The sequence below is a fragment of the Lycium ferocissimum genome, chromosome 10 (genome assembly GCF_029784015.1).
Source record: "Lycium ferocissimum isolate CSIRO_LF1 chromosome 10, AGI_CSIRO_Lferr_CH_V1, whole genome shotgun sequence".
NCBI lineage: Eukaryota > Viridiplantae > Streptophyta > Magnoliopsida > Solanales > Solanaceae > Lycium > Lycium ferocissimum.
In genome coordinates this window covers 32,104,217-32,131,499 of record NC_081351.1, presented here as the reverse complement: position 1 = coordinate 32,131,499, position 27,283 = coordinate 32,104,217, and the positions used below count along the sequence as shown (strand labels likewise).

The following is a 27,283-nucleotide window of genomic DNA, read 5'->3' as shown; positions in this document are numbered from 1 at the left end:
CCATTCCGTCGATAATTCAATTTCGTTTAGATAGTCTTCTTAAAGAAACACGTTTTTCCCTTCTAAAATGGGAAATCTACATGTCATAACTCACTACTAATACAATTTATATTTAGTAACTTTAGTTTTAAATTACTTACATCATATATCTAAGAGTAATATGTTAAATATAATTAATAGCTACATATATATATATTTAAAAGTAGAATACATTATTTTTATTATTTATAAAAAAAATTTCTTGATTGCTTTTTCTGCTCAGCCACCGGAGCTCCGGCCACCAATCACGCCGCCACAAACTCGCCAAAAATCATCAGATCTCTGGCCGAAAACGAGCCATAAGGGCTGTTGTTGTTGTTGTTAGCCGCTGAAGCTCGGGCGAACAAGCTCCGGCCACCAACCATGCCACCACAAACACACCGGAAATCATCAAATCTGGCCGAAAACGCCACCATAAGGGTTGTTGTTGGTGTTGTTATGAAATTTCCGGCAGATCTAGCCGGAATTAGTGATTGGTGTTGTTTATATTCACGAATACGGCGATTGTATTCCCTTTTTTTGTTAATTTTTTAGATTGTATTCATTTTTTTTTTAGTGTATTTGTTAATTTTTGATATATCTATATTTTTATGTATTCAATTTTACTCGATGTAAAAAATGAATGCAACAAAAAAAAAATGAATAAAGCTAAAAAAGTAAGCTATGTTATGTAAATATTGAAAATGTAACTATGCTCAATTTTAAACCCCTAGACCTTAGTCATTTATGTAAAATGCCCAAATAAAATTCATGAAATACTATTATTTTAGCAAAGATCTAAAGGAAAATCCTCTTAATAATAGTACTCAACATTTGTTAAATTAATTACTAGTCAAATATTATCAATTTAGGGCAGCAGTTCATCCAGTAGACACGGCAATGAGATTCTCAATTTTTTTTTTCTGGTTGGTTGGTCGACAGGATATTTTTTTCCATGCATTTTTCCCTGAACAACAGATACGTTTTCCAATTTCTTTTCTTTTTCTTCTCTCCCTTCCATCTGTACACTACTGCAAAATTATTTTTTTGTAGAACCATGAATTCTACGAAAGGCATAAAAAAAAAGGATTTAAGCAAAAAAATAAAAAAAAAAAAAAAAGGATCTTCCATCCATTGTTTCCTCCATCACATTTCAACCTCATTTTGCTTTGCTGCTGCCATTGTTGCCTGATTAAATCTGTAATCACTGATTAATTCACTCAATCTTGCTAATGCCCATACGTTTAATGACTGCATTCCTTATTGCATCAGTTTGCATGCAAACACCATTCTTTTCAAACCCTGACATATAACTCTTCACTTCCTTCCTTATCATATCTTGCAGAACTGATAAAAACTCTGGTGTAAAAAACTGTTTCTCTCCTGATTTTTGTGCACAAAAATCAAAACTTTGCTGGTTTTGAGGAATCTGAGCCATAAAAGACGGGGGTAAACAAGTAACTGGCACCGGTTCGGGTACGGGTATTGGTTTATCAACTTGGGTGGACTGATTTGAGGTCTCATTGGATCCGGATCCCGGTAAGGAAAGGCAAAGAGAAGTGGGCGGGTCGGACACGGGTACGGGTACGGGTACAGATGGAGCAGTTTCGATCTGTTGAACTGGAGTTGGAGGAAGAGAGAAAATACCACCGGGTCGGGGAACGGGTCTACAAACAAGGGGTTGAGGAAAACCCGAACCCGAAAGACTTGAATCACTCAAGTCGGATCCAGATGGACTACCGGGATTCATACCTACACTAGAAGATCTTTTTAAAGGCTGTTGAGGTGTATCAAAGCTTAAATCTTCAGACATAGAACAACACTTACGTTTCAAAGTAGAGTTCCAATGGTTCTTAATAGCGTTATCAGTCCGACCCGATAGTAAACGGGCTATCGTAGCCCATTTGTTACCGAACTTAGCATGGGCCCGAATGATTGTGTCATCTTCTTCAGGCGTAAAAGCACGATGTTCAACTTGAGGTGAAAGTTGGTTACACCAACGAAGCCTACATGATTTTCCGGATCGACCCGGAACCGATTTGCTTATCAAAGACCAGTTTCTAGGCCCATGTTTTTCAACCAGTGTTTGTAACAGTTCGTCTTCTTCGGGGCTCCATGGACCTTTGATCCGATCCGAATCTTTTCTTTGTATAATTGCAGCCATAAGGGAATAGTAACTGATAAACCGGAAGAAAAGGTGATTTCTCGTGAGAATATTTACAAATTAGGAGTGGTGGTGGGAGGCGGAGCCTCGCCTTTTACTAAACTAGGATTTGTGGGGGAGAGAGAGGGGTTTATATAGTATGACAAGGGAAAGAGGATAGGGATGACTGGTTGAGGAGGTGCAAGTGACCGGTTATAGAGAAGCAAAGGCAGTTACAAGTATACAGCTGGCAAGGGACGCGTGTCACATGATGAGACGGTTAAATAGACACCTATTTAAATCACGCTTCTAAAATCTCGGGTAGTTTTGGGATATTTTGGAATGGTTTGATAGCTTGATATGAGGCAAGTTATTTGTATATTAAGGGGTCGTTTGGCGCATGGTATAGGCTGGAATATTTCAGTATTAATTTTTTATATCGTATTTGATAGGAGATATAAATTTATTTTGGGATAAATTTATACCTTCTACCTAACGTTGTACAAAATGAAGCCTTATTCTAAGGGTGGATATCCCACCTTATCCCACTTATCCTGAGATTATTTTATCTCATCTCTCAAATGGGATAAAATAATCCCAAAAAATGGGATAAATTAGTCCCGAAATTATAATCCAGGGATAATTTTAGCTACCTACCAAACGACCACTAAATGTTGTATAGTTAATACTACCAAGTTTGAAAGATGGTTAGAAGGCTAGTTTCATGTATAAGGGTAATGCTGTGTTTGTGGAGAACTATGTATTATTTTATGCAAAGTAAAAAATAAAATTATTAATTCGTGAACAATTAATCCTGCAGATTTAATCTCTGTAAAAAATAATATATAAAAAATTACACAATTAATATCTGTGTAACTCTAACTAATTACCAACGGACCCCTTAAGGAGCAGGAGTAGTAGTTGGTTTTAAATATATTTTAGTGAGATTTATGGAAAATAAAATTTCAAATCACCGACCGTTTTGGAAGTTAATAATAATTTATTTATTTATTTTTATGAAGTGTACGTACGGTTAAGAGAAGATGAGTGGATGGGCTTTGACTAAAGCCAGGCTGGAGAGCATTTTCATGGGCGTTGATATTTTCCAACTTTTAGTAGGTTTTACTAGAGTATTTTTTTAAAAATTTTGGTGGTGATGAGCTGGCACTAAACGACAAATAACTGAAGCAGAATAGGAGGATGAAGCCAGGCTGTAAAACCTGACCCATCATAACGGCCTTCGTGCCCACCTACCTCCACGTGCCAGTCACACGCGCCCAGTTTGAACTGCCTGTAACCGACTTTAACGTTTTCTTTGATTTTTTAATTAATGAGATCAGATTAGATTTTGAGTAATTAATTAATTTGATTACTGTTGTTACCTAGATTTAGGAAGAAACATGTCACGCAACTTACATGGTAACCGAAAGATTGTTTCTCCACTTTTGTTTAGTCAATGAGCGGATTTATAGATGGAGTTTCAACAAATTTGCTTCAAAGGTAGTGGCTTTTACTTTAAAATTGCAATCTTAATCAATGTGTGATGGTAATATAATATACCATAAAATCAAGAAGCAGCGTTCATTTTCATTAATCGTTGATAGTGTTTTGAGTCACAATCATTTTTGCTGGCTCGTGTTTCTTAGTTGTTTTTTTTTCTACCTTATTTTCTTTGAGATGTTAATCTAGTTTAAAAGAAGTTGACCAATATACCAACTTTATTCTTTCTTATAAAGGTGCAGTTGAACGGGTGTCAGAATTTTTACAGGTTATCATAATATAAAAAGTAAACATACGAAGAAGTTCAACATATAATATATGTACATTAAAAATGATTATCTATCTACCTATTGTAATTTTTCTAAATGAAGAATGTCAATTGACATCCCTTGGACTAGAATAGTTCCGCCACACGATCTACCTCTAGTACGGAATTTGATGATATTAGCATATTTTATCTTAATTTAAGATTGTTCTTAAAAAAAATCTCCTCTTCCTTTTCTACTTAGGCAATTTATCAGCCGGCTAGGTTCGTTTTGATTTTGTATGTTATCGGTTCAATTTATTGATTATCGAGTTGTATACTAGTTAAATCGACAACCAAACTATTAAGATATTCATTATCGGTTATCTATTAATTAGTTCTTAACGATTTTAGTTATCAGTTTAACATATAAAAAGATGCCTTCTAGAAGCCAGCCTGCTCCTTTAGATATTTTTCCTTTCTCTTCTTGTTTCATCTGTTAATATGGACTTTCTTCTATAATAGTAATAGTAACCTCTAAGACAAATTTATTGTCTTAGACATCCACATTAGCATGTGTTACTGCAACAAACAACTAATACAAAATCACAACCTTTTACCGTTAACCTAGGCTAAGCTCCTTCCTTAATTTTTATTTCGTTTAGTTGAGGCTGTATCAGAAAGTTTAGTGCTACTAAATGGATGGTACATAGTAGGGCGGATTTCACTTACCTTTTATTGAAGAGATAATAATATAATCATTCACTCAGTAAAAATGCAGATTAGTTATGAACCATAAATATGTTTAGTTATAACAAACTCCAATATATTATAGTCAAGCTAATGAAACTTTGGCAAAGAGAAATAGAAAATGAGGTATAAGCTTTCTAATTCTAGAGTCACTGTTATATAATCATAAATAAAAAGGTAAATTTAGCGGGACTTCATTGGGTTATCAGTTTAACCGTTAAGTAAATTTAAAAAAATTAATATATCGATAGATCAATTAAAAACACAAAATAATTTGAAAACAGTTATCAATAACCCGATATCAGTAAGTAACCTTTTTTTTCAATTCGATTTATCAGTTAAATCGATAGTTGCACATCTAGTTCTACCTTCGGCTTAAACAACCATCGCGAAAATATGCGATTCATTATATTTATGTAATTTTATTCTTGTTACAAAGAAAAAAAAATCATTTGTGTTTAAGGGGTCACTAGTTGTTGTAGCACTTAGCACTATTACCAATGTGTTTTAAATGGGGTGAATGAGATAGTATCTTGGATCATTGAAAGCCACAAATTTATCGGCACTCATTTCAGCTTTCATGCAATGAATATGGGCTGTGTGTTGTCGTTTCCGAATGTACCTTTGCCGAATACCTGTCTACCAAGTGTTTGGATTCAATTAAAGACTCTTTCTTTCTCTTTCAATTAATAAAGACTTTGCTTATGCTACCTATAGCCATTAACCTTTTTGGTTCCATGAGTAAATTTTATTTTTAGCGTTTGTGATATGACGAGCATATTTAATTTTGGATTAATTAAAATATCTATGTTAATATGAAACATGCTATTTGACTATTTATATAATTACATTATCGTCAAATAACGTGTAAGAATACAAAATTTACACAGCACATGATGATAAGTATGGAATGACTAACACTTACGGTAACTTTGTGAATGAGCGAAATTGAATTGTGCACTTTTAACGCAAAACAAGAAAATAATGCAAGTAAAAACATTTTTTTTGGGTAGCAATGTTTGAATAAACATTGACATCAAATTTATAATAGGTAAAAGCTTTGAGAAGAGGTGTGTCCATTTCAGAGAACCAGTTAGGATTTATGCCGGGGCGCTCGACTACAGAAGCCATCCATCTTGTGAGGAGACTGGTGGAGCAGTATAGGGAGAGGAAGAAGGACTTGCACATGGTTTTCATCGACCTAGAAAAGGCTTACGACAAAGTGCCAAGAGAGGTTTTATGGAGATGCTTGGAGGCCAGAGGTGTACCTGTAGCGTACATTAGGGCGATCAAGGACATGTATGAGGGAGCCAAGACCAGGGTAAGGACAGCATGAGGAGACTCGGAGCACTTCCCAGTGGAGATGGGGTTGCACCAGGGATCAGCTCTTAATCCATTTTTATTTGCCTTAGTGATGGATTGTTTGACGCGGCAAATTTAAGGTGAGGTGTCATGGTGTATGTTATTTACAGATGACATAGTCTTGATTGACGAGACTCGTAGCGGAGTGAACGTCAAGCTGGAGGTTTGGAGACAAACTCTGGAGTCACTAAGGGTTCAAGTTGAGTAGGACCAAGATAGAGTACATGGAGTGCAAGTTCAGTGACGTGACACATGAGCCAGGCGTGGAAGTGAGGCTTAGTACCCAGGTCATCCCAAAGAAGGGAAGTTTCAAATATCTTGGGTCATTATACAAGAAAATGGGGATATTGACGATGATGTCTCACATCGTATTGGTGCAGGGTGGATGAAATGGAGGCTTGCTTCAGGAGTGTTGTGTGATAAGAAGGTGCCACCAAAACTTAAAGGCAGGTTCTACAAAGTGGTTGTGAGACCGACTTTGTTGTACGGGGCAGAGTGCTAGGCAGTCAAGAGCTCTCACGTCCAAAAGATGAAAGTTGCTGAAATAAGAATGTTGCGATGAATCTGTGGGCACACCAGGCGAGATAGGATTAGGAATGAAGATATCCGGGATAAGGTTGGAGTGGCATCAGTAGAGGACAAGATGAGGGAAGCGAGGCTGAGATGGTTTGGGCATGTGAGGAGACGAGGCACAGATGCCTCAGTGCGGAGGTGTGAGAGGTTAGCTATGGATGGTTTCAGAAGAGGTAGGGGTAGGCCAAAAAAGTATTGGGGTGCGGTCGGGACGGGACATGGCGCGATTTCGATTTCACATAGACGTGACCTTAGATAGAAGGTTATGGAGGACTCGAATTAGGATAGAGGAAAGGCTAGTAGGTAGTGATACATTGTATTTCGATCTATAATCTATTGTCCTTTGATTCTTGCTACTATATGTTGTTTCTTATGCTTCGATTATCTTATTTATACGTAGCTACGCTTCCTTTTTTTCGAACGAACATCTTGACTAATTCGCTTTCTTTAGTTTCATTTGCATTTTTCTTTGAATTGTTTGTCTTTTATCTTCTCGTTGTGTTTTTTATAGCAGGCGAAGTGCTTTCGGAAAGCTTGACCTAAAATATCTTCTAAGATAGGAGTAAGGATACTGGACACTTTTCCTTAGAATACATTGTGAAATTTCACTGGGTATGTTGTTATTTTAATTCTAAAGCAGCGTTGCTAAAGAATGAAGTGAGCTAAATTTAATTTTATTTATATAGATTTTCCTTTAATTATGACCATTATAAGGAGTTTAAATTGTTTTATTAATAGTCGTTAGTTCCACGTAGTATAAAAGTAAATAAATATTCATTTTTATTTGTTAATTTTAATATAATTATTTGATATCATGCGCACAATACGCGTGAATCAACCATAATGAAATAACATATGTTTAAGTAATACACCAAAAATGTCACGGTATTTACTTGTTTGATAGAAGATGTAAGTATTTTCCTTGATAGTAATGTTTACCAGTATTTTTCAAATGCTACAAATAAAGTCAGCATCCGTAGACTAATAACAAACTTAGCATCCGTAGACTGATAACTAACTTATTTTCTCATAATTGTTGTATTGGGATATAAATGCTTAAGGCCCCATTTGTTTGAATTAAAATTAAAACTTCTAAATTTGTACACATCAGAATAATTTAAGATATTGTATCTAAGATCTGAACACTGAATGATTAAATTTATTTATTTTTTAACATTTGATTGTGCATAATTTATTTATTTTTAAATATAATAAATATATAATTCAAATAAAAAGTAATTAAATATTTAAAGTACAAATTCAGTAAAATAGAATCATTATTTGATAAATAAAACATTTATGTTCGCGAGTGATGGTGGAGAAGCTTTGTAGTGGTAGCGGTGGTGATGATTGGTGCTAGTGGCTAGTATCGGTGGTGGTGATAGTTGTGACTTGTGATGGTTGCGGTATGTGTTGTGATTCTAGAGTTGGTTGATGTCAGTAGTTGTCGGCGATGTTACTTGTGATGGTGGATATAGTTGAAAACAATTGTCAACTTTGATCTTAAATTTCTAAAGTGATAATTATTTTGTGACTTTTTTGTAAGCTAAAGATACTGTTAATTTGAAATGAAAGAAGTATAATGTGTAATTACTTTGACTTTGTAATTGCTACCTTATTAATTACAACACCAGCTAATTACACAATGAATTCCAAACAGACCTAACTGGTAGATTGTGTTTCTACATAGCATTTGTGTCATCTTGTGTTTATAAGTCCTACATTATGTCTTATCAAATTATAACATTAAAGAAATTGAATACTACTTTTTAATAAAATTTGAATACTTTTTGCAGAAAAATAAGAAGAAACTGAAGACAGCACTTGGGGTTGGGGGTGGGGTAGTAAAGTTAGGAGTAGTAGGAATAAGTCACAGATGCGATAAAAATCTAAAGTAATACAACTCACATGTGCCTTCCTCACCTACTTCTTCTGTCCTTTGCCCGTACTCCGCACCGTCCCTTCCTCCATTACGCCACCTTGTCACGTGTCTATAAACCACAGCCCACCCGAGTGCACATCTCCCTCAATTTCCTTGTCTAATTTTCTTTTTAAAAATAGACTGTTCAAAACACACTTTTATATTTCAAAAAAATTCATTATTGTATGCCTCTTTCAATAAGAGGAAATGATCTCTTTCAAAAACATAATACTATCTTTTTTTAGCATATGTATTAGATAACTTTGTCCACCAAAATTGAAATAGTTGAAACCTTATGTCTACACATTTATCGAAAATTAGATTAGACGAATGTTGTGATTGACAAAGTAGAGGGAGGTGAATATAATCTTGTCTCCTTTTACTTTGCCATACTCAAAAGAATGGTGACCCAAGACTATGTACATGCCAAACAAAATAACAATGGTTTATCACGTAGTAAGTTTTTTCTGTGTTGGAATTTATATAAGTGTACTCGATATTTTCCAAGTCCGTTTGATACGCATGAAATTCGAATGACACTATATTGTGAATTTTTTTCTCAATTAATATTCAGCCACGGTTATTGTAATATAAAGGAGAAGAAATTAGGCATGCTTTGCTTGAAGAATGTGTAACTTTTGTGAGACCAAAGTGTTAGATGCTACGTACATTACTTTAATAAACACATGAAAGTCAGGTCTCTATCCTCTGTATAACTGTATTGCTCAAGCAAGTTAGGCGTATTGGCTTTTAACCTGCCAATGCTCTGCTTTTAGCCCGGCACCACAAGAAAGGAACAATTTTCTCATCAATACAATAGTACCTCTTTCCACTAAAAAGGGAAACAAATATAAAGTGCGGAAAAGAAATTTTCATAATATCAAAAATTATAGTTTCATTTAAAATACGAAAAAGCTCATTTATGCCATCGAACTATCATTTCGATCACTCATCAATAGTTTGGCTCATTTATGTCATCGTCCGTTATCAAAATGACTCATCCATGTCATTTTTCATTAACGCCGGTTTTACAATACCAGATATGATACGTGACCTCCAACTAGATTATGGTTGTGGGTGGGTCGGGTGTATGGGTCGTATTTTTTATTAATTTGGGAGTAAAAATTGGGCCGGTTTAATTAAACGACGTATACATCTAATCATAGGCTGAGCTACAATTTGAGGTTTGTAGGTTCCGAATTCAAATCTTTAAGTTACTGGGTTCTAAATTACTAATTTATACATATTACACAAATTTCTTAAAGCAAATATAAGGTTTGAATAAAGCTTGTGGGTTCATCGAACGTTTTGATGACTACGCTCCGCCATTCTAATCGAGGCCACGATTCATATCTGGTATTATAAAACTGGCGTCAATAAAAAATGGCATGGATGAGTCATTTTGGTAGCGAGTGATGGCATAAATGAGCCAAACTATTGATGAGTGACATAAATGAGTCATTTCCGATAGTTCGATGGCATAAACGAGCCAAACTATTGACGAGTGACATAAATGAGCCATTTCCAATAGCTCGATGGCATATTTGAGCCTTTTCCGAATAAAGTATAGCCGATTTAAACAAATATTAGTCCACTCTCTATGTAGTAATATACTATTAATAAATATGTAATTTACAGTGTTGAGTCCCATATAGGTGGTGGGACGCGGGACTTGACCTCCTTGTATGCTCTTGGCAATCCTCAACTGACAAGTTAGTTTTTGGATTAGACCCAACGTAACATTTCTTAACGTGGAATTAATATTAGATTCATTTCAATTTTTTGTTTATTCAATGTTGAAGCATTATACTATATTGTGCACGTTTTAATTGGGAGGTCTTGATATACGAGGGTGTTGAGTTTCACATTGGTGATAATATAATGGAAAATTGGTCTCCTTAATGGTCTTGAGTAATTTTCAGCTAATAAGCTAAAATTAGTAAAATTTTCACAAACAGCTACCTTTTAACTCCTTCTAACAACCTATAACTACATGTTCTAGATTTACAATTCGTAGCTGGAGGACCCTATATTTAGCTAGTAGACGCGGCGACTTAAATATAGTGTAACACCCCGTATCTTTGACCTAAGCTTTAACCATGATCCTAGACTTGGAAAATCGATAAGGAATGTGGGAATTGAGATTTTTCCGTTCGGTTGTGATATGGTGGTTTACGCCCATTTATTCCAACATGCCGTAAATTGAAACCAAGAACGAACATTCCGGAATTTGACATTTTGAGGTCATATGGTTAAATACGGACCGTATTTCACTTTACGGCCCGTATTTCAAAACTTGTTTGGAATTTGAGAAAACTTCCTTGATGAAAGTTGAGATCATTGAAATACCTTTCAACGGTATCTTACGGGGGTCAAACGATATCCGTGCAAAATGTTATGGCCATTTTTGAAGAGAGGCGTCTGATCAGAATCAAAATACGGACGTAAATCAATTTACGGCCCGTAAACCGAATTTACGACCGAATCGTTCAGGTCGTAATTTGCAATTTCACAGACAGTATATATTCATCCATATCAGTTCAACTCATTATTTTTCACTCCTCAAGCCCTAGAACGACTTCCTACCCTCTCCTTCATCAAGAACACCAAGGTAAGCCTATTCTAATTATTCCAACTCAATTCTAACATCTATCCTTGTAATCTAAACAAGAAATCATCATTCCTAAAACTAGGGTTTTCAAGAAAACCCATCTCAAGGTTCAAGAATTCAAGATTTTGGAAATCTTCTTCAAAGCTCAAGTATTTAATTCAAGTTTTGGAGCAACTAAGGTATGTAGAGTTACTATCTACGTGTGGAAACATCATTGTTCTTCCCCACGCCTCATAATCCATAAATTATGATTCTTTATGAAAACTAGTGGTTTTCTATACCATGCTGTGATAACCCCAGTCCATGTCCATGATTATATTATGTATGAATTGTTATAATTCATCATTGAGTTCTTAATATTTCTTTATGATTATTAAGAATACGTCCGTAATCTATGAAAAATCCATATATCTCATTCCATGGGTTCATGCATGCTAGTTTATGATATATTATGCTATTTTCAAGAAAATACTATACATGTTTTACAAGTTCATTGCAAGCAAGCTATAATTTATGATATCCATGTACAAGCAAGTTATGATTTATGAAAACCATGTACAAGCAAGTTATGATTTATGAAACCATGTATAAGTAAGTTATGATTCGTGAAAACCATGTATAAGCAAGTTATGATTCATAAAAACCATGTACAAGCAAGTTATGTTTCATGACATACTATAGGCGACAAGTGTCACTATTTTACATGTTCATGTTTTGGGAGTTGCTTTAAAGGAAGGCTTCGGATAACCGAAACTACGTAACCACCGTAGGATGAGGATCGCTCCACCCATGTCCCGGACGATCTCTCATAATGACCGGATCCTTTCATATTTTATTAAATCTCATGTTCCACAGGGCAGCCGGCGGGACGCGACGCAAGAACCATGGATCGGTTATAAGTTATTGCTCTCCCTACTTATGATATTTTTACCATGTTATAGATATATGTATCCGTATCGATCATGTCCGGTGTTTCGGTTTAGGCTCTTATATGTTATTCCATGTCCCATGTTATTTCTTTCGCTTTACATACCAAGATATTCAATGTCGACGCCGTCCCCTTTGTGCCGGGGCTGCATTTGCGATGCGGGTACGTATTTACAGGACGCCGCATCCGCTCAGTAGGATTTGCTCGTATCAGCTCATTGGTAAGCCCCATCTCATTCGGGGGTTTAGTCAGTTATCTTTATTTTACTAGTCATGCTTTTAAGGTATCTTTGCCGGGGGGCCTTATCAAGTACGTTTTTTCAAGATTCACGATTAGAGGTTTCATAGACTAGTGCTTAGTTATGTTAGCGATACAGTGTTTAGCCATCTTGGCTCAACTCATGTTATTTCGCATTTATGATTTATACAAGTATTTCATTAAATTATTATGACATCTCATGTTTTATAAAAGCTCATCACGTTCATGCTATATTTAACTATGATGTGCCTGTGATGATTTAGCCAAGCCATGTGGTTCGCTCGGTCACGTACGATGGCACCGAGTGCCGTGTTTCGCCCAGGCCATGGTTCGGGGCGTGACATATAGGATAAATATAACGGAAATACACATACTGAGAAAACTGAAAATGCTATATTTATGGAAACAAAATCTATTTCAATTTAAATTAAAATCAGTTTTTAATGTTTCATGATTCACGCAAATATCCTCCCATTCCATATTTGATCTCATATCTCATTACTAACAAGATGTTATGTTATATTGGTTTACTAAGATTTGAAAAGTCTACTCTACAAACTGATTTGACCTTTTTGTTTTGGATTTATGTTTTAATAGTTGTATTTCGTATATATTTTTGCTATATTTTAGTTGCTCGATTAGATACTACTTATTCTCGTTTCTTGTTAAACGTGCATGTTAGTTAAACCAATAACCGAACCAATTATTATTGGGTTATTGGGCTAATGGTTCGGTTAATGGATTACCGGTTGAGTGCCGGTGGTGTTTTTGGGTTATTGGCTTATTGGGTCGGGTCGCGGTTGACCATTTTTGTTAACGGGTTACCCGATAACCCGATAAGAATTTAATTAATTACACTTTCTACCCTTTATATATATAAAGTCACTTACACTACAATTAGGGTTACTTCATTTTCATTTCATAAAACACGCTTCAATAATTGCACATATATATACCATATTCAACAAAGTTATATCTTACCAAAGTAATGTAATTTCCTTTGTGACACCCTTGAAAAGATAAACTTTCTCCACCTGTTGGCAAAAACAAATGGTGTTTGATCTTTCTTGCGAGTATGTTAGGAAGTTGTTCAATCAATTCCTCGGTTTAGGCTCTCGCCCCGAATCTTAAACACATGTAAGCCAATATTTGGTCTTTTAATCTTCGAGGCAAACGATTTCGACAAACGAAATTCGACTTTGCTTGGATGCTATCCCTCCGCAACATACCATAAAAAATAAAAAAATACAGAATTTCTTCTTTTATCCAAATTCGAATTCATTGAATTTTCAATAACTTACCTCACAATCTTGAGGGTAAGTAGCCGTATCTTTTTAAATATAATTATTTTATCTTAGGATTATCATTAGAAAAAGGATACAACTAGTTATCATTGATGATTGGCGGGATTCCACAAAATTTAGGTAACTTCAATTGGTTTTGGCACTTTTATTCACAATTAGCATGATCTTGTTTCTTCTTTCGAGTTAATCTCATTTGAAAACAAAATTTCAAAAAGGTTTTGCCTTGTTTTCTTGTCGCCGCCTGCCCACACGATGCGGCATTGTTTTGAGTATGATAGAGCCATAACAAATCATTAAATTTCTTGTAGTAGTAAATGCAACTTAAGATTATTCTTGGATCTTGGTACAAGAAGTGGTTCCCGACGATTTTGCTTGTACAAAGTGGTCAAGTCATTTTTCTTGTGTGAAATCTTAACGGTTAAACCGATAACCAACCGATAACATACAATAACCGATTAACCGATAACCCATTAACCGATATTTTAACGGTTCTTTAACGGTTTAACATGTTTACAAACCGATAACCAATAAGTTAAACCGATAATTTTGAAACCCGAACCGAACCGACCGATATGCAGCCCTACTGTTAACTATATTTCATATATGTTTTACATATATTGGGAGTGTATTTATGTCACGCCCCGAACCATGGCCTGGGCGAAACATGGCACTCGGTGCCATCCGCATCTTGACCGAGCGAACCACGCAGCCTGTCGAATCATCGAGGCATACATGAGCGAATATAACGTGAATGCATAATGAGCCTTTATATAACGTAGTAAGTCATAACACTTAATAAAAATACTTGTTTAAACATAGTTAAATAACATGAATGAGCCAAAGATGGCTAAACATTTCTAACATAACTAAACCGACTAGTCTATGAAACCTCTAATCATGAATCTTGGACCGAAAAACGTACTTGGCTGGACAAGTGCCCCCAACATACCTATAAACGCATGACTAGTAAAATAAAGATAACCGACTAAACCCCGAACGAGATGGGGCTCACCAATAAAGCCGGTACGAATCTTTGTCCATCGCCAATCGTCCGTATATCGCATCGTGAAAACAGCCCGGCAATAGAAAGGGGACGTCGGGAATGTCTTTGGTATGTAAAACAATGAAATAACACGGGACATGAAATAACATGATAAGAACCGAAACTGAAAACCTGGACATGAATATGAGCATGAGCATGAGTACATATATATATAACATAAGTAAAACATGATAAGTAGGGAGAGCATTTCATAAACCGACATGTGATATCACCACGTGGGTACGTGGAGTCTGGTCCTCGCCGCGACCCGAGAGCCCTCATACCTTGGTATAAGATGGTATCGTGCTCCGATGGATCATTCGATGTAAAATTAAGGTATCGTCCTATCCGGGCGGAGCGATCAACATGGTGGTTACATAGTTTCAGGCTAGCCTTCTCGTAATTTGTGCAACTCCCAAAAATGAACATAATATAGTTGGCTAGAAGCCATGATTTTCGTGAATTAGCTTGTACTTGTCTTGTAATCATGATTTCACTAAAAAATAACTTGTAAACATGGTTTCATGAAATAACTTGTAAACATGGTTTCATGAAATAACTTGTATTTAGGATGTACGTATCTTGAGTCATGGTATGAATATAGTTATAAAATACAATTGCATGAAAACTTGTAGACATGTAGGATATTCATGAAATAAGCATTTTTATTTAAAAACATGCATGCAAAGAACCCATGGAATACAAGATATGGGTTTTCATGGATTACGGATAGATTCTCAATAATCATAATGAGTATTAAGAACACAATGATAGAATAATAGCAATGCAAACATAATATAATTATAGACATGGACTTAGGGTTATCATGGGCATAGTATAGAATAGAAACCCTAGTTTTGTAAAGTTTCATACTTTATGGATAGGCGTGGGGAAGAACAATGATGTTCCCACACGTAGATAGTAACTCTACATACCGGTAATGCCTCAAACTTGAATTAAAGACTTTAACTTTGAAGAGGATTTCCAAAATCTTCGAACCTCGAGACGGGTTTACTAGTTAGAAAGAGATTAGGGACTTGAATTCAACCTAAAATCATGATAAAACTTACCTTGTAGGGTTCTTGAGGCTTGGGACTTGTTCTTCTTGACCTTAGGTTAATTTTTCGTGAATCGGGTCTTGGGGAAAGAAACCCCAAACCTTAAATATAACTTAAAACGCGTAAACCCGACCTTTTGACCCGAAACTGACCCGTTTCGCGATGGTTCCGTTGATGCGGGTGCATCGCGCAACATTCTGAAGCTAAAAACTCAGAGTTGTGCGATCTCTCCGCGAAGCGGGGCCATCGCGCGCTCTCTCACGCGCCCTCACGCGCCCCGAGAAGCGACGGGTGTCGGTTTTGCATAGTGTTCGGTAAAATGGGCATAACTTCTTGTACATAACTCTGTTCAAGACCCATAATATACCGTTGGAAAGCTATTTCAAAGGGATACAACTTTCATCAAGGAAGGTTCCTCAAATTCCCAACGGATTTGCACGAAATTTGGCTGGAAGTCGACGTATCGAAAACTTGCCGATTCTATAGGATTTCAAGTGCCTTACTATTAGCCATATTGAGATGATCATATCTCCTTGACCCGATCTCTGATTGGCTTGGTCCTTATATCGTTAGAAAGGTATTTCTACGTACTACAAATTTCATTGAGGGTACTTTCCCAAATTCCCAACTAATCAAAGATTTATCCTAAAGCTTATCAACCATTTTCGCAAAACGCTCAAACCTTCAATTTTTTTCGCTAAAACTCTAATGATATGAAATTAACCTTAGTTCTAAGATACGGGGTGTTACAATTTAGATGAAATTTTAACTTCGTAACACTGTACATTAAAAGTGGACTTATGGAGTATATCTAAGTTATATTTCTCGTATATTTCGACCGTATTTAAATGGTTAAATATACTACAAAAAATTACGATTATGGTGAAGAACAATAAACACGAATTAACCAAGAAACATGTGAAAAAATAAACAATACAAAATATGCTTAAAATGCACATAAAATATAGATGGGTTAAGTCACATATCTGTACTAACTGAACTAAAAAATACAAACGAACTGAAATATACTGAAAATACAACATAAATATATAGGTTAAATACACGGTGAAACGTAAAAATTAGTATAGAATCTTACCTTTTTTGGGAATTAGATTTGAATTATGAGTGAAATTAATGAGTAGTTAATTAGAGATAAACAAGGAAGATGAACTATTATAAACCGATTTGAAATTGGAGGAAATTAAGGGATATTGGGCATAATGGCGTGTATTTAGGGGGGATAGAGAGAGGGACTTTTTTTTTTTTGGCTTAAATTTAGGGGTGTAGGAAGTTATCGATGATTGGTAAAAAAGTAGTATTTATAGGAAGTAAATATGTTATATTTTAGCTACTAAATATAATTATTCAGTAAAGTTTAGTTATGTTCCATAAATAGGTAATAATGTAGTTACCCAAGTAAATTTTACCTAAAATTATGGTTCACACTCCACCTCATATCATATCGTATATGTAATTCAAAACATTTAAGCTTATTTTTGAAATTTTGGTACTTTTAGACTCCTAATGAAGTTTGTAAGTTTCGGCCTTTTGTTTTCCAAATTTGTGTTGTTCTTTTAGGGAAAACTAGTTTTTGTGTTTTTGAAAAATTCGAAAAATTGAGTTTGAAAAAGAAAAGTTACTCCACTTTCTTTTTTGCATAAACAAAGTAAACAAACAAATATTCGCAACAACTCAAAAATTGAGTTTGCAAATTTCAAACAAGCGCCTTAACTCCGCAGAGTGTCCTTTTTCCTTCAAATTAACTACTCACTCAGAATCAAGTAATTTTTTTTTACTATGCTAGCAAGACCACACTCATTAATTGGGTGGTCGTCCTTTTTCCTTAAATCTGACTTTTCGCTACTGTACTCCGCCCCCCCTCCCCACCCCGCCGGGCCACTGTACTGCTAAGAAGTAATCGAGGATGTGTCCTCTTGTGGACTTTGCTGAATTAAAATAAACCAATAAAAATCTTATTGAGTAACGTATAACAAGAATTTGAAAACAAAAAAGGTTCTCTTAACTGATTTCTACTAGTAGGACATAACAAGCAACTCCATACAATAAAGCAAAAGATAATGGGAAGATACTTTTCTTCCCCTAAAGTACACTCATTCCCTATAATAATACCTGGGACAGAATTCTTATTTAATCCTCCAATGTGATCAATTATAATGTGCGAGCCTCGACGACGTCACACTATATGGACCACAGAGGAATCACTGTGGACAAATATCGTTTGGATCGACCAATTGCTTGTAGGCAGATGTTCCAATAATCATATTTGGCACTTGTAGATATGATTAGAGCTCACCCTTAGCTATACCACATCATTGGATGGCTAAGATTTTCTAATTTACCTTTAAGCCTTATTCTTGTGAGAGACTCCATGACGAATTGTTTTCACATTGTCACTAGCTAATTAATCCGATTATTTAACTTTTTAGACTTAAATTAACTTATGTAACTCTGTTTTCAAAAAAAAAAAAAAAGTATTCAATCCATGATTCACCCCACCCCCCACCCCCAACTTAAAAGGCTTAAATTCAATGATAGACTCCACAGCGATCTCCATTTTTCTCATTTTCTTCAAAATCCTAAACGCAATGAATATTGTCGTTTATTACAAATGATTCGAAAATGAATTTTGGACCAAACTTGGTCTAAGAAGTTAGTTCAAGGTCATATAAAGAGACAAATTGTCATAGCACCCATTAGTGTGACACGCATAGGCTTGACAACTAGAGCGTGGACAAGATAATATGAGTGACTTATATTTGGTAAAATAATAATTGAGTAGGTCTGAATCTGAAATCATGATTAAAAAAAAAAAAGATTTTGTGTCAAATTCAATCACAAAAACTAGGTCAAACAGTGATGATAAGATCATATAAGGAGATAGATTGTCATCCACCCAAGGTAGGACTACTAACAACAAACAATTGCAAAGTCAAGACTCGATTCAAGAAACTTATCTACATTCTCTTTTTCTTGTGAGGAAGGCTCTCATTAAATAAAGTAATTCAGATTGTACGTCGTTAATGAAGTAAACACTAGCATAAATTGTGGCGCTCAAGTTAATTTTATCTAGTCTACTGTATAATCTAACTTCCAAGAGACATGTAACCACCTAAACAAATGTGATATTTCTCTTCATGCCATAGCAAATAAAAAGGGGGAGAAAAATGTAAGACAAATCCAAGGAGAAAAGTAGTTGCATTAGAATCAGTGACCTAAGAAAAACATAATAGCAGTCAAACCTTATAATATAATTAATGAAAAAAAAATTCATCATTTCTAATGTTAATGGTTCCTTGTCCAATGGCTATCTTTTTCTCTCACATGAATTATTGGTGTTCCTCAACAAAACCCAAAGCCATAAAAACTGGCGCCGAATTCCCTCTAGGACGGACAGTTGTGAATGTAGGACCCAAAATAAGTGCCACGTAGATACCGCTCCTTTGATGAGCAAACGGCCGACAAGTTACAGCTCAAATCATGACTTCTATCTAGCCACGTAAGAAGTTTGTTAGGTGGGACCACCTAAGACAAGTCAATTGTCAGTTTGCTAGTGACGTGTGCACTGTCTTTAACGGGCCTAACTGCAACTTTTGAAAAAACCAACAAAAACAATTTTTAAAAATAAATAAACTGACGTCCAATGTTTATGCTCTTTGCCAGCTATAACCCACTTCTTTCACGAGTTCCCATAAATGAGTTTTTTTCTTCAGTTTATTTATTGTTTTTATTCTCTTTTTCATTTGTTTTTTTGTTAAGAGGGAAGTGGTGGGGTCCACACTCCAATGCGATTCTCCGCTGCATGCACCCCTTATTGTACCATAACGTACCACCTACAGTACTATTCACCTTTCTCCTTTTTTTCCCCCTCTTTTTGAGGAATTAATGAATTATATACAGCTCATTTCAAATTTAGAAAGGAAGGAAGTCTTAGCTCCTGTTTGACATAAATTTTGAAGTTGAAAATTTGAGTTTTGAAGTTGCCATTTTAAGAAATTGAAGTTGCATTTGGACAGATATTTTACTTGAAAAAAGTTTACAATGTTTTGAGTGGAAGTGAAAATTTACCCAAAAACTGGTTTGAGCTAGCTTTTGGAACTTGAAAATATTTTGAATATAGATTTTCAAAATCTGATCAAATTTTTTGGTCAAACAGATATTTGAAAATATATTTCCAAAATATGATTCAAAATTTATGGCCAAACGCTAGCTTAGTTTTTACATCGTCCTTCTTATTGATTAGGATTATATTATTTAAGTGTTATCAATTAAACCTCATATTTCTTGGCCAAAAAAAATAAATAGAAGAAAAGAAAGTGATCTTGTCAAGCTTTTTGGGGGAGCGCCTATTTATCATCTTTAGTTGTAAAAGAATGAGGAATAAAACTTTTTCCAAATGATAGAGCGTTTGCGAACAACGGTAAATAGGAAGTTGAATAACTAATCTTTCTACTATGTTGTTAGGATTAAAAAATAGTTGGAAACGAATTTTTGATTGTTCTAAAGTGAATTTAATTTTGAAAGGAGAGTAGGTGGAATAGTGGGAGAAAAGAAGGTGAAGATGCATTAATAAGAACATACGGTTGGAATACTTATCCACACACTTTTCATTTCTTACATGCGAAGCAAAAGAACGTGAAATTAACCGATCGATAAGACTTGTACTGTTCACATTATTTTTGACTAACTATTTAACTTGCTATGCTAAATTTATAGACCGATTAGTTTATATTGGAGCCATAAAAGAACGTGATTTTTATTTTTTTCAGGTTCTTCTCATTAAAAATTGGGAATATTGTGCATCGCGTTAAGTGCAACTGTGCAAGTGTTGTTCTAATCCATATTATGAAACTACATTTTATTAAGCTTTATCTTCCAAAAGTTTTATTCTCCTCTATGTGTAGTTGTGCAACTTCTCTCCTTTTTGTGTTTTTACTGGCTAATCTGTTAAAACTTAATCGTTCTACATATTCATCATAAAAACGTTTTTTCCTCCTATTTGTCTTTGTCTAGTTCTAACCTTTTTGTTTCTCCTCATTTATTTATATGTTTTCCTCTTTTCCTTTCATCCTGCTGCTAATTTCTTGTCCATCTTTAGTTCTGTGCCCGTTACATTTTTTTGTATTTTCTAACTTATTAGAAAATTCAAAGGAAAATAAGTGAAAAACTTGGCGATAAATTTGTCAATGTCTGAATATAAGACAATAAGTTATGAAATTATATAAGAGAAACTAAAACGCATGAGGGCATTTGGTCTAGTGGTATGATTCTCGCTTTGGGTGCGAGAGGTCCCGAGTTCGATTCTCGGAATGCCCCAATCATTTCTTTTAATTTTAATCTGAGATTCTGACTAGTTTTTGATATACGTTGTGTCTATCAATTTTATAATCTAAGCTCCATTTTTTTTTTTTTTTTTTTTTTTTTAAAGGATGTTCAACCCATTTAGGAAAGTGACATGCAGAAATGTGTGTGAATGGCATGCTTCTCGTGGGATAATTGCCTTTTTAACTTTTCCCAGTTTTGCAAGTAATATCCTGAAAAAAAAAAAAAAAACAAATTGGGCCCATGAATTATATTAATTAACTTATCTTAATTTTATTTATGAAAAATCAAAAGAAACCCTCCTAAGAAACGGCTGTGGTTGACGGAATCCGCCGTTCACAGCCGCAAGTATATTTTTTTAGGTCTTTCCGTCTTTTACTAATTTATCCCAAGGTCCCAACTTGTGGCCTTTTAAAAAAAAGAAGTTTGATTAATTTATACACCATGCATGAGAAGAAAAAATAGTCAACAAGTGTGATACAACTAGCAAGAACTCAAGTTGGATTTTTAATGATTAAATATTTACTAAAGTTGTGAATATTATAATGATTCGATGGAAACAAACAAAATTGGATACATCACAATCTTTTGTTTTGATAAATATTAAAAGTAGCTTAGAAAAGCAAAGGTTCTATTCTTGTTCATGAGTTATTGGATTTACTATAATGGTAAAATTGAATTATTCAGTCAATATTTTATCAATGAAGGTTGAATTGGATGGTAGAGTTTGCCCTTTTAAATTGAAGAATACAGCAGAGCAATAAAGCAAAATGGATAGTAAACGTGTTGATGTGAAAACCTACGAGTTGATGTGAAAACCTACGTGTTTGACTTGGTCACATTTGGCTTCTCATAGTGCTAGTTGGCCACTGGATATTTTACTCCGAATAGTTACTACTACCAATTAATAGTGGCTAATTAATTTAATTTAGAATAATAAAAAAATAGTAGTAATAATACAACTAATTTTGATTAATACAATAAATTTTAATTCAAGACAATTATAAAATTTGTAAACAGTTATATTACTAAAGGTTGTGTCAAACTGTTTGGACGTACTAAAATAGATAATATGTTAATAAGGATCATCAAAGGTTATCGCAGGATGGTAAGAACCTCTTCACCGCTAATAAGAGATTTTGGGTACGAGCTCTTGGAATGCAGTCTTCTTTATTAGATAGCGTTTTACCCCTGGAATAAAAAATTACTAACATAAATTTGAATTAATGGAGCATTTAAACACCGAATGTTGAACCACGAAAAAAGGAGGCAGTTACCTCAGTATGCCTTATATAAATAAAATTATACTTTAAGTATGAATTTATGTTCAATGTTTACTGATAGCGTAGAATACTACTTATAATTATATACAAGACGAAGAGAATGCTATCTACGGCGAGCAAAATTTTGTCTTAATGGACCGACGGTTAATATAAGACATTAAGACTAAGGTATAAACATATAAAAGTTTCAATTACTAGTCTTACCTAATGTAGAGATGTGTCTAATGTTGTATTATTCATACTTCGCTCCATGAAGAGTTTTTCTTTTCTTTTTCCCTTTATCATGTAAGGTTTAAAGGGGTAAGCGTATTTACTTTGAAAAACAATGTCTCTCTTATAAAATTGACAAGTAGTGTCTCTACGATAGCATGACTATAACCAATAACCAATAACCAATTTCATGGTATCCTCCAATAAGAGATTAATTTCCATATTATATCATTTAATAATAAACTAACAAAGGGAGAGGTTTCCCCACAAGAAAATAATCTAATAAAATGCATCCAATCAAATTAAAGTCAAATCACATATAAAACCATACCTATAACGCAAACATATTCAGTTTAAATCTGCTCTACTGAAAAATCCGCTCTATTGAAACAATTCTTCTAACACCCAAAACTATATTTTCGGAAAAATATTTAAGCGCACCTTGTTTCTGATTTACATCCAAAGTTAAAACCATTTTAAAATGTATGATCTCAAATAATAATCACTAAATAAAAACAATTTATGTAATCATTTTGATTAGTTCAAACCTATTTTGAAGGTGAATAAATAGGTTGGTCCACTATGTACTAGACAAGATCAACGCCCTTAGATTTGTCAAGACACTTGTCATCACCTTAACTTCTTTATGAAATATATGATGTCTGAATTAAAGCAGCTGGATTTAAAGGAACGTTTATCTAATTCTTGTAATTACACTAAACTATATGAAGTCATCATGATTAAGTAAATAAGAATATATGTTACTCTCTCCGTCTCAATATAAGTGTCATCTTAACCAAAATAAAATTGTCCCAAAATAAGTGTAATCTTAGAAATTCAATAAAATTGGCAAACTATATCGAACTATACCCTTAGCATTAAAGAAGTAATTTTATTTAACATTGCTCAATTCTAAAGAAAACATCTGCTAAATAGGGCTAGATTAGTAAACACCACATTGATTTCTTAATCCCTGATTTTCTTAAGATGACACTTCTTTTGAGACGTAGGGAGTAGTTTTCTATATAGTGTATGTAAAAATTCGTTTTATCTACTTTTTAATTTGGTATAAACACTGGCCATGTATACATTTATTTTTGGAATTGGTCACACATGAGGTAATTGGAGGACAATTTTAGGACAAAAAATGGGCAATGAGTCAGCAAGATTAGAATGGGAAGTGATATTGATGTGTTGAAAATTTATGGAACATTTATCAAATTGTGAATTTGACATTTTAACAAAAGGATTAAAAACCTTATCATCTTGCCTCGCATAATTCCAGAGATCAAATTTTTTTGGAGGCTGTGGACATTGACTTTTCGAAGCTTAGATCAAAGTAGGTTTGTTATATTTTGTTGTTTTGTTTTGCATTTCTGGAAAATGGGCCATCTGGTTGTATATTGTCCATTCATAAGATCCCTTCTACTACTCACTCCAATTATTCTCTTTTCAAGGGCCCAATACATTTAAGGGTCCACAATAATAACCCATTCGTTTTCAATCACAAAGTTGGACGTATATAATGCTGGTAAGATATTGGTGTTTCAACAGATGGCTTCTATTATTTCCAAATGATTTTTCATTTGGAATGATAGGCACCGGCCCTTGAATTGACTCCTCCTCTGTGAATTTTCCTTCAATTGGTTATTTTGACGTACATAATTTTTATATGTAAATTATTTAAATTTATGTATCTTATCTTTTTCTCTTTCATTTAAATATCAAAGGCTGCTACATGAACGTTAGTCCGATTCCTTTCCAGACATAAAAGAACAGATATATAAAATCATAATAATATCAAGATGTATTTAAGGTTAAAACTTGATGCATTTAAGGTTAAAAAGTAACAAATCCATTTTCACCCTCAAAGGTTTATCGAGTTTATCCCGTTTCCTGCGTCCCAATAGCTGATTCAATAATTTGGAACTTAATCTAATCAAAGATATAGGTCATCATTTTATTGTGGGACGTCGAGTATGTCATATAAGTTCATTCGAATTCAATAGTTTTGCCTCAAATGTAGTCTATGTGACAAAAATTCAAATAAATTGGAGAGAATCCCACTTTCAGGCTGCTGCTTAAAATGTAGCCTTCGAATGCAATGTACATAAGAGAACCAGAACATAGAAAAGTACTGATGTCCACTTATTCTTCTTCTTCTTATGCACTTCTTTGCACAGCTAAGAAAAAAAGTAAATACACAAAAGATGCTTCAACCTCAAACTTAACTCTCTGTCCAGAAACAACTTCAATTCAAACTTACAATAACTAATACTCCCTCTGTCCCAAAAAGATTGACACTTTTCGCTTTTCGAAAGTTAAACTTTTTAATTTTGATCGTGTGATTTAACATAGGATCTTTTATTTATTCGAAATAAAATTTACATAGTTGAAAACTAAGTAAAAAATAGTATAAGTCACCATAATTAATAATTTAAAATATTTAAAAGACATATGAGAAAATTACGGTCAAAGAACAACTCGTTTGACTCTTGAAAAGCGAAAAGTGTCAATCTTTTTGGGACGTAGGGAGTAGTAAGTATTATGCATAGCCACCATCACCACTTAGGACGTGAAGTTTGCTTGTATAGTCAATACGCCAAACTTCCGACATTTTGTTTGAAGTTAGGCCTTAGTAAGCCTAACTTCGCACAAAAGTGATTATTTTAAAAAGTGAGGTGTTTGACCAAGCTTTTGGGAGAAAATAGATATTTTGGGGGAGTAGCAAAAGCTATTTTCAGAAGCTAAAAAAAGTAGCATTTCCCCAAAAGCACTTTTGAGAAAAATACGCTTAGAAGCACCCTTTAAAAGCTTGGTCAAATACTAATTGCTGTTCAAAAGTGCTTTTTAAATTAATTGGCCAAACACACACTGGTTTTCACCAAAAGAATTTTTTTGAAAAACACTTTTAAAAAAAAAAAGCACTATTCGAAATAAGCTCATTTTAGAAACTTAGGCAAACAGGCTATTAGGCTGCTGATCTAATAATGGCTTTAAAATAGCTATTTGAGCAAATGTCTTGTTGTTGCCGGCTCTATAACGTATCACTCATACAAAAAATTGCACAGATTGCCCTTCTTTTGGGGTGGTCTTTAAATGTTGCCCCTCATATTTCTGGTCTTTAAGTTTTGCCCCTCACTTAAAAAATGGCCTCATACCTGAGGTTTTGGGTTCGAACCCCTGCTCAGGCATAAATTAAAAAAAAAAAATAGCAAGACAAGGCTTGGTTCGGCATACACTTGTTAAGGAATAACCAAAGTTATGCCGGACCCGACATACTTATGTCTTATGGGCAGATTTTTAGTTAAGCCTTAACTAAAAGTTTTCCTTAAGGCAGAACTTTTCCTTAAGACATAGTTTAGTTATGCCTCATGGGGCAGACTTTTAGTTAAGGCCAAAACTAAAAGTATGCCCCTAAGGCGGAACTTTTTCTTAAGGCATAAACTTTGCCTTATAAGGGGGTACTTATAGTTATGCCGGATTTGGCATAACTTTAGTTATTCCTTAAGAAGTGTATGCCGAGTCCGGCATACACGTGACCCAAGTCTTCTTGCTTTTTTTTTTTTTTTAATTTATGCTCGAAAGCGGGGGTTCGAACCCGTAACCTCATGATTTCTACGTGAAGTTTCCAGATTGCAACGCGAAAAAAAAATTAAAGACCAACATTTTGAGGGGCAAAAACTAAAAACCATCCCAAAGGAATGGCAATTCGCACTCATAAGTCATTACCTTGGATTATTTTGCAAACTTAATAGGCCGCCATTTCACTCAAGGCCCAATCCCTCGACTGCGTATAACTCAATGCTTGAGGAATGGGCTCTTTGGCCCATGAAATTCCAACCACAACGAAGAAATTGCACGGTTTTCCCTTCAAATGGACTGATCTTTGGTATTCAATTTCTGTCCTTAAAAGTAGAAATTATGCCTAGCGGGCATAAATTATTTAAGAGCGCGGGGCATAAGTTGTAGGATATTATGATGGGTAAATATAAGCTTATAGCCCGCGAGAAAGTTGTTTGTTATGAGGGGCAAAACTAAAGACCAGCACAAACAGGGACAAAAGTGCAAATGAGACCAAACCGAACATCTCAAAGTGTTGTATCACATGAACCTCTAGAGGACATGTTTTAGTTAGGCCCAAATGTAAATTGCAGGATCAGATTAATGAACTATTTCTCCTAATATTTTCTTATTTTCGAAATTATCTTGCATCATCCCATAAAGATGGTAGAGAACGCTTTACTCTTCACAATAAAAAAAGTAAAACTTACACAAATAGCTACCTTTTTATAGGTTCTAACAATTTATAGCTACAAGTTGCAAAATTACAATTGTAACTGCTTTTGTTGTATTTCTGGTCATTTTCGCATTTTCGAAATACAACGAAATGCAAAATCGTTGTTCAGTAAAAAACGGCTGTATTTAAGGAAATAAATATCTTCGCGTTTTCGAAATACAACAAAATACAAAATTGCTGTTGAGTAAAAAACGGTTGTATTTAAGGAAATAAATATCTTCTTTCGAATTAAATGGTAATTAGTATTAATGCTTCCATCTATCACGCAAAACTTATGAGGTTCCATAACATCACTGAAATATACTGAAATTAGATAAAATAGAGTGAAATACACATAATCAATGGCAAAGAAAATTAAATATATACAGAAATACACTGAAATATATTAAAATACACATAGTCAATGGCAAAAACAATACATTGAAATATATTGAAAAT

The 27,283-nt window shown here is 34.4% G+C and overlaps 1 protein-coding gene and 1 non-coding gene across 2 annotated transcripts; one reads left to right on the top strand and one right to left on the bottom strand.

Moving 5' to 3' along the window:
- Positions 1-832: 832 nt before the first annotated feature.
- Positions 833-2,297, bottom strand: LOC132033423 (transcription factor MYB44-like). Its single transcript, XM_059423397.1, has one exon. The coding sequence runs from the start codon at positions 2,180-2,182 to the stop codon at positions 1,235-1,237; it is 948 nt and encodes a 315-aa protein (XP_059279380.1). The 5' UTR covers positions 2,183-2,297; the 3' UTR covers positions 833-1,234.
- Positions 2,298-20,974: 18,677 nt separating this feature from the next.
- Positions 20,975-21,046, top strand: TRNAP-UGG (transfer RNA proline (anticodon UGG)). The gene has a single exon. It is a non-coding gene; the product is annotated as a tRNA-Pro (tRNA).
- The last annotated feature ends 6,237 nt before the right edge of the window (positions 21,047-27,283 follow it).

What these genes read in the sequence shown, in the direction of transcription:
- LOC132033423 (XM_059423397.1), bottom strand. Translation starts at nt 2,182, where the DNA reads ATGGCTGCAATTATACAAAGAAAAGATTCGGATCGGATCAAAGGTCCA.